The sequence below is a fragment of the Garra rufa genome, chromosome 11, assembly GCF_049309525.1.
Source record: "Garra rufa chromosome 11, GarRuf1.0, whole genome shotgun sequence".
Lineage (NCBI taxonomy): Eukaryota > Metazoa > Chordata > Actinopteri > Cypriniformes > Cyprinidae > Garra > Garra rufa.
This window is the reverse complement of record NC_133371.1, coordinates 28604846-28622080: the sequence shown is the minus strand read 5'-3', so window position 1 is coordinate 28622080 and position 17235 is coordinate 28604846. Positions and strand designations below refer to the sequence as shown.

The following is a 17235-nucleotide window of genomic DNA, read 5'->3' as shown; positions in this document are numbered from 1 at the left end:
CATTAACATGGAAAATGTACATCGAAATCATATTAATAAATGTTCTTGTCCATGAATTATAGATTAAGATTCAATTCTTCATTTTCACGTCTCTGATCAAAAATGGGAGTCACAGTTAAGGGGTTTAACGGATCGTCATGCTCATATGTGGTTCCATTGCTCTGCTGGTCCATAAATCTGGCACGATCAAAGTACTCTTTCAATATTCAAAGTGCAAATAGTGACCGAATTTTCCAAGCATGATACAGAGCTATCTACACAACTACACAAATTTATTATAGCCCACATACTAATAACAGCCTAGATATTTTATGTAGCTTAATTTGCGTTCATTGGGGAGTCGCTCTCTAAATGCAAATAGCTTTTGAATGCGCGTGCAGGTTTTACTTTTGGTTTCGTTTTAACGACCGCGCGAAACTCTCGGCGGCGCTGAGTGTGCATTTTACAATACAAGAGATTACTTTAAAATAGCCATTTGAAAGTGGATGGACAGTTTTGAAACGACATGAGGATGCAACAGAATTTTCATTTTGAGGTGAACTGTCTCTTTAAATGCTAGAATGTCACAGCTTTGGTCTTTCACACCTAGCTGTGTGGAAATAATTTCCTTTTTCGCGAGTGTTAGTGGGATACTGATGAAAAGTCTGTTGTGAGGTGATGTGTGTGAAGAGTGTTAATTGCATCCTGCTTTGACTGTGTTTTGCCATGTGTGTATCATTGTAACCTTTACCTGGTGACTGTGAGTAGGTATAAATTGGTTGGCCTGTTGGCGGTTTCCAGCAACTTTCAGCCCTAGGGAGCAAACACGTGCACACACACAGAAACACAAATGGAGCTTGGGTATTACACAAGCAACTTTTAATTAAGGTATAATTGCAGATGCAGTAGGGACTCCGCCTGTAGCCTTTTGTTCACACAGGCACCATGTGGAGCATTTCTGCTTTTGCAGTGTTCACTTCCTTTTCACTGACTGAAAACTACAGATGTTGCCCAATCGCTTACGGTAATCACGTGTAACGTCATTTATCAGGAACAGCTGATGGTTTAACTCTTACAGTGAATAAGAACTACTGCAGGTGCTTTCAGCTGCGATGTGCACGTTCCTCTGGTGAACACTGAGGATGTGCTGCCATTTTTTATTTATCTGTATGCATTCCCTCCTCTTTTTCTTCACTGTTGCCATGGAGATAACAATGGCTGCCATAATTAGAGGATGACAAATGACCTAGAGTAGATAAGGGGGATGGGTAGTTACTGTGAACCATGAATCAGAGGAAAAGTGTCAGTGAATCAGGGTGGGGGGAGTGTACAGGACGAAGGCTGAACATGTCTGGGTGTGAGTACTGTTATGTATTCATGACCAGTCCATAGTAATCTGCTAGTCTGGTACTAATAACCACTTCCAGCTTTTAGGCAACATGAAATTAAAATTGACCCAATTTACTTTCTTATAAATAACTGGTATTATTCATCAGAGCGTGATATTGTGAAGCTTACATTAAAATGTTCATGTAAATTTTTTCACTTATGAAATGACTTTTCATTTCTGCTTACATAACCAAGCCTGAGTGGGTGCAGGAAAATTAATATTAGGCCTAAATATCACATTATGTAGGTATAGAGTGAAATTTTGTTCAGGCTAATCAGTCTCAGTGAATACATTTCTATATAGTTTCCAACTAAATAGTCTGTGTAAACCAAAAATGATTCAGACACTAGATATAATTTCGATATTTATGTACGTGAGGATAGCAAAATAGAATAGACTGTGACATATTATTCCCAAAAATTCTTCATACAGTGAAATACCAGTAAAGGTGCTAAAAATTTGGGACCAAAAATTTGATTTGACACTTTGACCTGACCATGTTTTGTTAAATAACTTTTCTATCAAAGTTATCTGACGTTATTAAGATGAATTTGTTCTGACACAGTTTACCTCTTTAGTTCTTGTCGTATTATTACCATTTTCTAAACTATAGCGAATAAATTGGTAATGTGAGAAATGTTGAAGGTGTCTGATTACATTTTGGTTTAACTGTATGTCATATAATAGAAGCTGCTCTTTAAAGTCACAATGATATCAAAACTCTCAATTTGTATATTTTTTAAATGCATGTTGCCTCTTTAAACTTTAATTAAAAAAATTAATTTCCTCTTCCTCTCAAACTGGGATCTCTTCTCTAATGACGTGTTCAATGGCACGAGGACAGGACAGTAAAGCTTCCCCTCCATCAACCTGTCACTCACATAAGATTGCAGTAATTAGCAAACGACAAGTATCCAATGATTCAGTCACCTCCCAATAGACAAAACTATGTCCTGGTTTATATTTTTTCTTGTTTAAGAAGGCATTTCAATTGTACATACATAATAATAGAGAAGAAAAGACAATCGCAGTTCCATTTAATCTAAGATCGTGTTCCATGAAGATATTTAGTAAATTTCCTACCCTAAATATATCAAAACCTAAAGGAGTAGTTCACTTAAAACTAAAAACATAATTTCCTTACGACTGAAGAAAGAAAGATATGAAAGATATCTTGGATGACAAGGGGGTGAGTACATTATCTGTAAATGTTTGTTCTGAAAGTGAACTACTCCTTTAATTTTTGATTAACAATATGCATTGCTAAAGTTAATTTGGACAAATTTAAAGGCGATTTTCTCAATATTTCACGAGTTCGCACTTACATATAATTAGCTGAAGTATGTAAAGCGTGTTTGGCTTGCTGTCCAGGGAAGGGCTCCGAGCTCGGGAATGGCCCGAACCTAGAGTACCCCCCCCCCCCCCCCGTATATGTGTAAAAAGAACTCGGAGTGAGGAGATGGGGTGGTGGAGGGATGCTGATAAACCGTCAAACCGTCAACTTGAGTGTGTTCCAGCTGTGTTAATTAAGGCTAAGTATCTGACGTGCTCCTCCCAAACTTTGTTAATAAAACATCATTTAGATTTTTTTTTTTGCACCCTCAGATTCCAGATTTTCAAATAGTTGTATCTCAACAAATATTGTCCTATCATAACAAACCATACATCAATGGAAAGCTTATTTATTTAACTCAGTTTCAAAAAAATCAGTGGTTTAACCACAATTTTATAATTTCTTCTCTTCCGTTTTCAGTCTACGACGCACTTTTGCCGAAAAATAACACGGAAGAGAAGAAATTGTTGAATAAAGTTGTTATTTTAGTTTTCTTTTAGCACAAAAAGTATTCTTGTAGCTTCATAAAATTACGGTTGAACCACTGATATCACATGGACTATTTTAACAATGTCCTTAAAAGCTTTATGGGCCTTGAACGTGTCAGTTGCGTTGCTGTCTAGGTTCAGGTTCAGAAAGCTTTTGAATTTAATCAAAAGTATCTTTAATTTGTGTTCCGAAGACAAACAAAGGTCTTATGGGTTTGGAATTAGGGTGAGTAATTATTGAGAGAATTTTCATTTTTTTGGTCAACTATCTCTTAAAAGTCTCTTTTTGTAGGCAGCTCACTATGTTTTTGAAAAAAGCAAATACTGAAAATTTGAGTGTAATTGCTTTCTTTAAAACACTCCTCTTCTGTATTGTTCCTAAAGCTTGCTTTTGACATCACTCGGTGAGAAAGGTTGAGAGAAAAAAATTACATGATCGAAGGAAAAGAAAGAGGGAGGGATATTATAGACCTGTCACAATCAGCCTGCTGTTTCATAATTGTAATTACGCTCTGTAGTTTTTCCTCCGTTTTCTTTGACAAACGTTTCTGCGAATTGATCTAATAGAACGTGACTCGCATACATCTGCATGCAGCAGAAGGGATGGCAGCTACATGTTGGGCAGATGTTAGGCTTTAGTGGTGAGAGGTTGACCTGCGAACTTCCTATGAGATTGGGAATGCGAAGCCCTGATTATTATTGTTATAAATAGATGTCCCTCCTGGTGTTTGGTGGGATAAGTGACCATGTCCGGAGAGTGATGACAGAAACAGCACTCAAACGCACCATCGGGACAAAGGATTCTCTTACAGATGACATGAGCCAGCTTTGGGATATAGAAGTGAGAGGTAGTGTGGGTTGCTGAGTGCATGTGTGTGTGTGTGTGTGCGCGCGTGAGAGTTTTTGCATTTCTATTTTGGCTACTGGTGTGCACTCTTGAGATCCTTTAAATCATATTCCACCTCACTGCTTCAAAATAAACCCATGTAACCATTTAGATCGGAGAGCTGCTCTTTAGATCGTCTATATATTAGAACCGTCTCCTCTTAACCTCCCTGATCTGATAAACTGAGTTCCAAATGGAAGGTCAGGAGGAGAATGTTCACTTAGTCCTGTCTATCATAGCGTATAAAATGCTGCATACTGAGCTCAGCTGACTTTTTATGGCATGCCTGTGCAATTCTATATCCATAGGACAGCAAAAAACTTACCCTAAAGATTAAGTTCAGCAAAAAAATCTAAATATCATACTTTCAAACCCATGAAATAAAAATGAAATGACAGAAGAACCTTAATTTCTTTTCGATGGAAAAAGAAAGACATGAACATCTTGGATGGCATGAGTGTGAGTAAACAAAATTTTGAACTAATCGGATAAATCATTGCTATCCGTTGTACTACACATGCTCTTTATGTTGGTGAATGCTGTGATGATTTGCCCCTTTGTGTGAGTAAGATTGAGTGCACTCGAACCAACTTACACGTCACAGAGCACAGTTGGCGTGATTGTGTAATAACCTCAGCAGGAGCTTGTGTTGGCCAGATCCTTCACCTCTCAGGACACACGCAAACGCACACCTTACAGACAGCCTCGAGATGTGAGAAATTAGAATCTTCATGCATGAATGCCATAAGTTTTCCAATCTGACATGATCCTTTCTCTGACTCGGTTCTCTCTCTTCTTTAATGAGCTGTTCTATAATAAGTTCATCTGAAGGAAAGCTTGCTGTAATGATGTTCCTCCTCCACCCACATGCTGGCTTCCAGAGATCAGCCCATATCAGAGGAGAGGAGAAGATGAAAATGAGTGTTAACCTCACACAAACTTTCTAAAGACACCCCTGGTCCTGTCTCTTCTCGTAACAACTCTTCATCATCCTCCTTCTCATGTGGGTCCTGGAGCTTGATCCCTGAAGCTGTCAGAAATGAGCTTGGCAGGGTTCTCACAGACTAAGATGAGGGTGCCTGTGTGTGAATGTTTGCGAGCTTCTCTAGTGGTTTTTGCGGCATGTTAGAGAATAGCGTGAGCTTCCTTTCATAATTTAAGCTAGTTATGATATAACCTTTATAGTTGGAGAAGACAAAGAGGTAACACGCATACAGAATCTGCAAAATGTAAATTATTTTACCAAAATAAAAGGAATGATGCATGTTGTTTTTTATTTAGTACTGACGTGAATAAGATATTTCACATAAAAGATGTTCACATATAGTCCACAAGAGAAAATAATAGTTGAATTTATAAATATGACCCTGTTCAAAAGTTTACATAATACATACACTTGATTCTTAGTATTGTGTTATTACCTGAATGATCCACAGCTGTGTTTTTTTGTTAAGTGATAGTTGTTCATGAGTCCCTTGTTTTTCCAACAATCACTGTATGATTTTGAGATTGATCTCTTCACACTGAGGACAACCGAGAAACTCATATGCAACTATTACAGAAGATTTAAACGCTCATTGATGCTTCAGAAGGAAATACATTGCATTAAGAGCTGGGGGGTGAAAACTTTTTGAATCTGAGGATCAGGGTAAATTTAACTTATTTTGTCTTCTGGGAAACATGTAAGTATCTTCTTTAGCTTCTGAAGGGCAGTACTAAATGAAAAAAAAAATGATATTTAGGCAATGTAAGAAAAAAAAAACGATACACATCTTCATTCTGTTTAAAAGTTTTCACCCCCCAGCTCTTAATTAATCTTTTTTTTTTTTCATTCTGAAGCATGAGTGAGCATTTGAACCTTCTGTAATAGTTGCATATAAGTCCCTCAGTTGTCCTCAGTGTGAAAAGTTGGATCTCAAAATCAAAATGCTGAAAAACCAAATAATTTATGGGACCTGAAGGATTTTTCTGAAGAACAGCGGGCAGTTTAACTGTTCAGGACAAACAAGGGACTCATGAACAGCTATCACTAAACAAAAACAAAAAACACAGCCGTGGATCATTCAGGTAACAACACAGTATTAAGAATCAAGTGTATGTAAACTTTTGAACACGTTAATTTTTATAAATTCAGCTATTATTTTCTCTTGTGGACAATATGTAAATGTTGTTTATGGAAAATATCTTATTCAGGTCAGTACTAAATAAAAAAAAAATATATATATATATATTTTTTGTAAAATCCCTCTTATTTTGAAAAAATAATTTAACATTTTGCAGATTCTGCTACGTAAACTTTTGACCACAACTGTATAACTAGCATATTAGCTGTTTATTAATACTTATAAAGCACATATTATTGCCTTATTTTGCATCACATTATTTTTGATCCCTTAAAGGAATAATTCATCCAAACCTGTTTCTTTCTTATGTTGAACACAAAATAAGCTGTTTTGAAGAGCCAATAGTCGTTGGTCCCCATTGACTTCTGTAGTAAGAAAGAAATACTATGGAAGTCAATATTTCTTTAAAATATCTTCTTTTATGTTCAACATAAGAAAGAAACTCCTACAGGTTTGGAACAACATGAGGGTGAGTAAATGATGACAAAATTATCATTTTTGGGTGAACTATCCCTTTAAACCTACCACATTCCTAAATCTTTTTTTCTCTATTGGTTTCTAGCTCTGTATAGGTTAAACACCTATTTTATAAGTATGAAAGTCCTTTTTCTTCTTTTTTTATGTTTTGTATATATAAGGACACCCACAAGGAAGTGATATATTTATATTTCTATAGGTGCATATATTCTGATCAGGAAGTACTCATTTTCCGTTTACATTAAAGCCTAGTGTCTGTTTCTGACCATGAGCCTAGAGCTCAGCACAGACATGTAAACATATTAGGTCTTGCACAGTGTCTGTTTTTTACTAGTTGACTAGCTGTCCAGGAAAGTAGTCAGCTAGTAGACGTGTCTGTATTCACCTTATGTAAATAACTGTCCATATGCTGTGCACCATCAGCGGCCTTGTTGTTTCTGGCAAGTCCTGCACTGTGTTCACAGAGACTTTGAATCGGAGAGAACCGCACAGATGAGCCGAAAGCGCACATATCTCCATTGCCAGATTCACACTGGCTGTATTGTCATGTCAGTGATAAAACAGTCTTGCCCCATTAACTTGTGACTCTCAGTTTCAGGGAGGAACTCCATGTCTGCAAAACACATTTTATTTTATTTTCAGTTTTGCACAATTGCAACTGTACTAGGCTAAAGTCATGTGATACTCAATTAGTTGAAGGACCAAAAAGTCAACTAGTGACAGGACTACATGAGCAGTCGAGTTTTCAACCCTGAAAACTAAACTCATGCAGAAGACTTCATTCAATCCCACAGGTGTGGGAATCTATTTGGCCTCAGGACAGGATCCTGATCTGCACATCTGTGACTAAGACTGTGTGCAGTGTGTGTGTGTCAAGCCCTTGGTCTTTGCCAGGTCGACTGGAATAGGAGCCCTCTGAGTTAGAGTCTACTTTCAGTGTCTCATTTGAAACAGATCAATGTTTCCATCCTCCTGCGGGAATCAAAAACCGATGTCCTTATTTATATTGCGACTTTCAAAAGACCCTAAACATTTGTTATTTTTATCAGCTGAATTATTTAGTGGTCATCTGAGAAATGTGGAAGAGTGAGAGTGACAGACAAACATAGAAAGAGAGAGAGAGAGAGATTCTGGGAATGGCCATGTAATCCCATCATCAAACTGTTTTCGTTAGTTTGATAGCACCAGCTGTTGTTGAATAGAAGCTTGAATTGCTCGTAAATGAAATATATAAAGACGTTTCACACACAAGGAAACAGTTCTAGTGCTGCCAAAGTGAACTTTTTTTAGATAAAGCTTTTTAAACTACATTAGATTTATTACAAGCCATTTACCTAATTTGACTGTTTAATTTAGATTAATCTGTTTCCTGAAGATGGGGCAGAAGAAAAGCAGTGCAGGTGTTTATGCTCAAACAACCAAATAGCTGTGCTCTCATTTATCAGTAAATGATAGAGAGAAAAAAGCTCTTCAATGCTAATTTATAAATCAAACCCCCCAAAAAATTGTTCACATAAGTGGAGTAATTTTCAGTAATTTTGGCTTACATAAGTGGAGTAATTGTTATTGCAGGATTCATCGTGTTATTGTGATGAAAATTCATTTTAATAAAAACACCAGCAAATTAATATTTCAGTACTTTCTACCTCCTTGCACTTTGTGTTTAAAGTGTTTATCAAAAATTAAAATTACCCCATGATTTACTCATCCTCAAGCCATCCTAGGTGTGTATGACTTTCTTTTTTCAGACAAATACAATCTGGGTTATATTTAAAAAAAATCCTGGCTCTTCCAAGCTTTATAATGCCAGTGAAAGGAATTTAAGCTTGGAAGCCCAAAAATCTTAAAAAGTACTCCACACAGCTCTGGAGGATTAATAAAGGCCTTCTGAAGCGAATCGATGTGTGTGTGTGTGTGTGTGTAAGAAAAATATCCTTATTTAAAACTTAATGAACTGTAATTTCCAGCTTCTGCTGTCATACACCATTCACGAGAGAGTGGCGTTCCAGCGGATGACGTAGGATGTTGGCGTAGTGAGAATATCCTAGTCTCTCGAGAACCAAGTTTTGTTTACAGCAAAGGAAAACCAGTCTCTACTTGGCTTATATCAAAATCCTCCAACATTTTTTTTTATAAATCCTCGTTTTGTACTTCTAATTTGTCACTCTTTCATGAATGTGTGCGCCAGTTAGCGTAAGCTAGATATTCCTCATTATAAAGTTTTAAATAAGGATATTTTCTTACACAAACACATCGATTAATATCAGAAGGCCTTTATTGACTTCCTGCAGACACGTGGAGTGCTTTTTATGATGGATAGATGCACTTTATTGGATTTCAAAATCTCAGCACCCATTCACTGCCATTATAAAGCTTGGAAGAGCCAGAACATTTTTTAATATAACTCTGATTGTATTCGTCTGAAAGTAGAAAGTCATATAGACCCAAGATGGCTTGAGGGTGAGTAAACTGTCTCTTTAAGCCCAAAAGTTTATAGTGATTACTATATTACTTTAGTTTGAATGAATTGTTAACTGCTTTATAACTGTATAAAACAACAGTTTTGGTTGCAGTGGTGAGCTAATGATAGGCAGGTAGTAGCCTTCATCACACCTAAGTGTGTGTGTGCACCAAGTGGTCAAACATATCATCCCCAAGCACATGCTTCATCACACCTCTCCCTGGCACCAGTCTAATAAACCAGTGTGATGCCTGTCTAGGTCTGCATAATGCCAAGCTTTGCCAGCCTGTCTGGCTTTTCTCATGCCACACTAACACTGTTTACCAAGACCAGCCGAGCACTGATGTGATAATTCACTGGCTTTAGCTTTCAGGCCAGACAATGCTACTGTGCATTAAGGAAGTGCATATAATTCGTGTATACTATTCGCAAAGGAGGTCAAAGCCTCACGATCTAAAAATGCCTTGCCGTCTTTTAGTATTGCAGAACAGACAGATGTCCAAACCTAATTTCAGTTGAATCAATTGAATTAGGGGTTTTGGCCACAGAAGGACCAAGTGCCACTGAGGCCCCCCTTTGTGGTTTGGCTCCAGCAGGGTCATATTCTCTGTGAGAAACCCGTCCCTGGGTATTCTGAATGCTCTACTTTCTTCGGATCAAAGTCAGGCGTGTCGTCTGTTGCAGAAATAACACAGTTTTATTGTAGATAATGGGTAATAATGTTTGAATATGGAATGTGAGAGTAAGTGAGGGAAAGATGCTGAAGAAGAGAGAGTAAAAACCAACATAACTTATGAATCAGAGGACAAGGACACAGCTGGCTGTTTAGAAAGAACACTCTGCATACAATGCTGGATGATACAACTGCACTTTTCTTTCATCCTCCTCATCACAAAAATGCATCTTCCACTGATTTCTAAATTGCTCAAAATGAAGATAAACCCACCAACATTTCTGGAAGACAATAGCTATGTATATGTAATGTAGCAATTTAATGCAACTTTTACTTTTTGCTTATTAATCATTCATCACTTCTGTTTATCATTTGACATTTAGAAGCCACTCAGCATGTAGCTTCTGACATGTATAGTTATGAATGTTTACTAATTAAAAGGTTGTATAAAATTTTGTGTGCTTTTAATTGTACTGTAAAGGTCATTGCACACTGAGTCCGAAATTTTCATATGCATTTTGGTTTTGTATTTGTCATCCTTTCCTATCAAAATGCTTGTTACGGATGCGAAAACACTGAAAAACGAACCTGATCCAATTTTTTTTTATGATGGACAAAAGTTTCGGAGGCAGTGTGTAAAAGTGATTGACAAAACGTGAGGTCGTATTGATTTTTTAACGAAAATTACGAACCATAAATAACCTCTGCATTATTTATACTGACAATGTGAATCACGAGAATGCATGTGTCATTCAGACTTTAAAGGCCCTTGATTGCTTTTTCAACCCGTTTCCCATGATTTACATAATGTTCTGGCAGCCTTAAATAATGGTATAAGACTTTTTTTGACTGCCTGACACATCAGGTCAAGTCAATTACTGTCAAATATACTGATCTGGATGTAATAAGTGTCTGCAATTACTAAAATGGGAGTGTTTCTTTTCTGAAAGTGAGTGTTGCAGAACCTATTGTAGTAGTATATGTGTATGTGTGGATAGAAAATATCATTAGGCCGGTAAAAAAGTCCCTCAAAGGTAAATATAATGTAAAATAAATGTAATTTTACCCAGAAATTTAGTTCTATCATGACAACTCTCAGAGAGTTTAGCATGGTAATGTACCTACCTGATCTCATGACAAAAAAGTGGGAACTTTTTCGCAAGACACCAATAAGTACATATCACTGCAATTTCCAACAGAAATAAACACTAGTAAAGCAGTAAAGCAGCGAGCACTTGTAATCGTTTTCGTACACAGTTGTGATTACAGCTCCATATGTTTTGTTTTCCGGATGTAAAACGCTTGATTGGTTGTTCAGCCGGCATGGAATTGGACTTAGGTTGTGAATTCTTTGCTAACGAATCCCTTGAAAAACATGACTCACAATGAAGGAGCTGAAAGGGGTCGAAAAACAAGCTAAAACGGCATGCTTGTGATTGCGTTTTTATGTCGCATTCGCTTTTGTTCATTGTATCGGGTAGGTTTAGATGTAGTGCAAATAGTACATTATTTTAAAACAGACATTTCAAGCCAGAACTGCGATGACATACAAAAGTCACATAAAACGTACCATATATACATTCATCTGTTTTAGGAAAAAAAACTAACACTCTTTTAATGCCACTCAGTGGACATTTTGCATCAAATATGTCATGAAACGTACATGGCAGTATGTATTTCATGTCTTGCGAAAACGTTCTCACAGGTACGTTTTCGTCATGAGATTACCCCATAGCAGATCTATACAGGTGGAGCTGGGGAAGGTGGAGGGTTTCTGAAGCATGCTGCAACTGCTACAGCAAGCACTAGCCAAGTATTTGAATATTAAGCAGCAAGCTCATCAGAACTTTAGATTTATTATAGTAAATATTTATTAGTAATGTTATTCAGTGAAGCAGAGCAATATAAATTAGGACAAGCATTGTGGAAAAACAGTAATTAGATTACAGGATTAGATTTCTCAGAGGAGTTAGTAGGTAATTTATTCAGTTAATATTATTAATATTAATATTTTTACTCTTTTGTTTATACAAAGGATGTGTGACAAACATGCTAATATGTTTGATTTGTACAAGATTAAAATATGTGAAAGCTAGTCTGAATAGCCTTTAATCTCTTGGCCTCGTGAAGCTGAGTGCCTGTGATTTAGATCATGTTACATCTAATTCTCACTCACTGACTTTGGCAATTATGCATATATTAACCCTAATTGCAATAAAGCAAGCTTTAATTAAATTTATCGATACTGAGAGCAGAGCAGGACAACTGCATGGGGGTTGTGCGGTCCTGTTGAAGCCTTGAAACACAGATAACAGACACATTGCATCACTATCTGTACATGTTTCGAACATCACTGTGTTTGCTGTCTATCTCCCTTCACTCTCTCTTCATCCTTCTTCATCCTTTCTATGCTCTTGTATTATCACCAAAGCTGGGCCTGTAGACTGTCAGTCTCAAAATGTCTTGTCGAAAATCTGATGCCTGAGGTGAAATAGGGCATGATTCCTGCCTGCTGACCAGAATTCGGTTCCTCAAGCCAGGGGGAAGATACACAGACAGACATGAACTACATGCCCTCTAACATATCTTCTCTTATGTGTGTAGGATTATCCACGAGGATGGTTTCTCTGGTGATGATGTGAAGCAGTACAAGCCAGTGGTCTACAGCAACACCATCCAGTCCCTGGCTGCTATCGTGCGTGCCATGGACACACTGGGGCTGGAGTACGGAGACAAGGAACGTAAAGTGAGTACAGCGCAAACCCTGATAAGCTAGAATGCTTATTAAACAGTGACATTCCCATTGTGATTATAACCCTATGGATGGTAATTATACTGTAAGACTTGAGATCGGATGTAATTTCTCTTTACTTTTAACCGGGCTCCAAGAGATATTTAATATATGCAAGACAAATATATACTGTTCTGTGAAAGATGATTCAGGAGAATCGGATAACAAGGGTCAATGACAGTGACATGTACAGTCGCTTTATAGTTCCTGTGACTGCAATTATGATCTGTAATGTTTTTTTTAAGAATTACACTATTTATAGAAATATTCCAGGTTCAGTACAGTTTTATAAAATTAAAGGATGAGGTGAGGCATTACTATTAATACCATTTGAATATTATTTTATAATTAGGTTAAGAATTCAATAATAGTAATTCATATATATTATCATAAAACAATTGTGACCCTGGACCACAAATCCAGTCTTAAGTCGCATGGGTGTATTTGTAGCAATAGCCAACAATACATTGTATGAGTCAAAACTATTGATTAATAGACCATGTTTCATAGAGATATTGTACATTTCCTATTGTTAATATATCAAATCTTAATTTTAGATTAATAATATGCATTGCTAAGGACTTCACTTGGACAACTTTAAAGGCGATTTTTTCAATATTTAGATTTTTTGCACCCTTAGATTACAGATTTTCAAATAGTTGCATCTCAGCCAAATATCGTCCTATCGTAACAAACCATACATCAATGGAAATCTTATTTATATTCAGCTTTCAGAAATCCATTTTCATAAAAAAAACTTATGACTGGTTTTGTGTATTATGTGAGCTGTACTGTTTTTATGGTTCTGGATAAAACTGCATATAGCTTTACATAGAAAAAGGTTAATAATTCAGTTTTTTTCCAACAATCATGTTAATTCATATTGTTTACACCTAAGAATTTGAGAATGCTTACAGATTAGCACATTCTCTTCCATTGTAAGTGCCTCACTGCAGAAATACATTTTTGTGGTAAAAACATTAGCCTATACCACAAAATTTAAGCCTAAATTGATATCAACATATGCTGAACCTGTAATATTCCTTTAATTTAAATGGTACCATGATTTGTGCATTAAAGACATAACCAGTAATCTAATTTAAAGAGAAACAGAGCCAGATGTGGTAAATGTCAATAAATTGCAGCCACAGCACATATCAATTCCCCACCTAGTAAAATGGCCGGGAAGCTTCAGGTTAAGATTTCTCTGTTAATGCTTTACATCAGTGACAATATAAGACTTATAATCCCATTGTGCCCTTTCTCAAAAGTTCTACTGTAATGTCAGTGTCAATGAACTCATTGACCTTCAGCAGGAAGCAATGTTTCATTTTAATCAAACCAAAGCTATTAGTATGGAGGGAACAGTCATTTAAAATATCTAGCAGTCATCGATTGAGATATTTTATTTTGTGAGAAATAGAACACGTCTTCATTTCCAGGTTGAGTTACATCTCCGGCATTGAAGGGCATCAGATCTATGTACCTAATAAGAGAGGTTATAGATAGCAATGTGGCATAATGTGTTTGAACGTGACTGCTGGGCCTACATGGAATCTGCAGACTTTTTTTTTGGCATTTTCTGCTTTTTGGGCACAATCCTGACTTAAACGGGTAAAGAACTATTACAGGTAATGGAATATTTTTGGTTTCATGCAGGTTGAGCTCAGCCAGCAGCATTTGTGACTCACCCCTCGTTTTCTTAAAGGGACAGTTCACCCAAAAATGAATTCTTTCATTAATTACTTATGTCGTTCCAAACCCGTAAGACCTTCAAGCACTTACATTAATTCCTCTGCTAAAACTTTGAACTTTAAAGCTGGTTAAATCATGTTACAGTCATTTTAAGGTTTGCGGCATTATTGTGATAGATTTACCCCCTTTCATGTCCTTTGTAAAGTGCCTCACCAAACCAGATTTAATTTTTAAAGAAAGTAATTAAATTAATTTTTGGGGTAATTAAATGCTGTGAATTGAATTTAACTTGTACTGAACCCGGAATATACTTCTACACAGCCCTGAGGTTACTCCACTCATTTTGGTTGCTGAAATTATAATAATTAGCCAAAATACCTAATACAACTGCATGTAATTGACACTCAAATTTGCTAAAATGCTAAATAGATGTTGTATAGAGTTCTGTTGTATAGAGCCAATTCCATGTGGGCTGAGTTATGTCTATCGTCAATGGAGGAACTGATCAGAATGTGTGAGGAACTACTGTAAGATTTTGCATGATGCTTGAATACAGTTCTGTATGCAAGCATAATTGACTAAATGTAAATGCGTACAGTATGTATATGCTAATCACTCACAAACTCTTCAGGCCTCTGTTCCTTCAGGCTGTGGAGGCCAGCTGGCTCACACCTTTTTAATCTGAGGTGTGAAGCTTTTATTGGAACTGCTTTCTCAACAACCTAGCGTCTATAGATCTGTTTGCCCTTTCTTTCGTTCTCTCACTCTCTGTTTTAGCTTTTATACCCTCTCAGCTTCCCGCTTTCCCTCTCTCTCACTTCTATCTGTCTGTCTTTGTATGCACAGACCTCTCTCCGCCATATCGCCCTCCCCTGTCTCCTCTTCTCTCTCTCTCTCTCTCTCACCAATCTGGCCCTGTTGCCATGGCGACCTCTTGTTTTGCCTCTCTCGCAACGCATTCCACAAGTCTGTGTCCATGGGCAATGTCACTCGCATGCACTCTGCCCAGCACCAAAGAGGCAGCGGTCTCATGTGAGCATTCACACAGTGTGTGTGACCAGAATGAGGAGTGGGCCACACCCCTTATAGAGTAGAACTCTATAGCGCCGTTTCAAAATATAGTGAACTGCCTACTGCCTAAACCCATCCTTATCTGCCTACTGCCTACATCCATCCTGTTATAGAACTGATTTTGAATGCTGTACATAAGAGAGACTTGGGTTGCAATAGATTTAATTTAAGTTTGACGTTATGGTGTTGCTAAGACAACTGTGTGAAGCCTAAAATACACAAATACTGGATAAAATAGTCCAAAACAACTGTCCAAAATTATTATATAATAGTTTTTGATAATTAGTAGTTAATTTAGTATTTAAATTATTCAATATTCAGTTATTCAACAAATTTTATAATTTTGTATTTTAATAAAATACAATTACAATAATTTAATTATAATAAAGCTATGTTTTTATTTTATTTATAATATATATATATATATATATATATATATATATATATATATATTAGGGTTGGGCATCTAAGGTATAATGCCGATCCGATACGCATCTCGATACAAAGTATCCGATCCGATATATTAACGATACATTTGTGACATATTGCGATGCAATACGATACGATTCACACCCATATCACGATACGATGCGATAATTCAGCAGTAACTAATTAGATCAAGTTTATGTGATGATGTGAAAGAGGATGCGGTGCCAGTGAATTAGTTTGATTATTTATTAACCAAGTAAAACCAAGACTTTTTGATTATATAATATATATATATATATATATATATATATATATATATATATATATATTAGACAGATTTAAAGCTCCTGAATTCTTTAATTCAGACATTCTAAACAACTACAGAGTACTTTTTCTAAAGTAAGTGAACCTCCCAAACAGAACAACAGGGAGATGCCAAAATACCACTCACTAAACCTGTCCATTTGAACTGAACTGACCGAATATCTACTGTTTGTATCCATCATAAAATGAACATACAAATGAAAAATACAGCAAATACATACTATATCTGTTGATGCTGGTGCTCATATGTGCATAAACACCACTGACCCTTACAAGATCCACCTCTATGGGTGAGCATCCATTATAAAACACTCACAAGACATTCATTTTGACAACTATGCAAATATTTTGAAATTTCACACAAAAATACTATGGATCAGAGCCCCGAAAGCATGACTAGTTCATGAATCAACAGCGGACTTATGCGTGCCTAGACTCCGATATGCAAGAGTGTCATTGTTACTATTACTCTGATCGTCTTTACTTTTACATTAGTGCGAGGGTTTGTTTCATGCAGTCAAGAGATGAAGTAGAGACCCGTTTTTCCCCGGGGGTATAGGTTACTTTTATGTGGGCTTTTGCTGGTGGGAGTGGGACAAAATAACATACATTTCTGCAGGAGCGGGAAAAAAAAAAGTGCCGCGGCTGAAAGTTTTTGAGCCGCCGTTCAGTCTGTATGCGATGAGGCTTGCTGCGCCGAGTCCAAAGCAATCAATCACAGAACACGAAAGAGGCCGTGCTTTGACCATTTTAGGATAAAATTTAAATGAATTTTAAGCCATCTCGCGGGCCACCGGTTGAGAATCCCTGCTCTATGTGACTTTCTGGACACGCCCCGGTCTCTGTAGTGTTGTGATAGGCTACGTCATTCACGCAGCAGTGAAGGGAGACGTGCTTGAGAAACAGTTCAGAGGGGAGAAAACAATTTAACAATATTTTCCACTATCTAAATAATAAAAGTATTGTATGTCTACTAATAATTATAAAGAAATAAATCGGGATTTACCAATGCAGATATGTTAGAAACGAATGTACAATTTGTATCCAATGCGCACTTTTTAAACTGATGCATCGCATCGTTAACGTTTTAAACCGATGCACCGAGTGAATCGGGG

General features: G+C 36.8%; 1 protein-coding gene across 5 annotated transcripts in view; it reads left to right on the top strand.

Annotated features, from left to right (window-relative positions):
- Nucleotides 1–17235, top strand: part of gnao1a (guanine nucleotide binding protein (G protein), alpha activating activity polypeptide O, a) — a 124898-nt gene that overhangs the window by 11572 nt on the left and 96091 nt on the right. For 4 of the 5 annotated variants that reach the window (XM_073850775.1, XM_073850778.1, XM_073850779.1 and 1 more), the window contains exon 3: nucleotides 12415–12556. In XM_073850775.1, coding sequence (XP_073706876.1) covers nucleotides 12415–12556 — 142 coding nt within the window. The remainder of the gene's footprint in view (nucleotides 1–12414; nucleotides 12557–17235) is intronic. The other variant, XM_073850777.1, reaches the window with a different exon arrangement.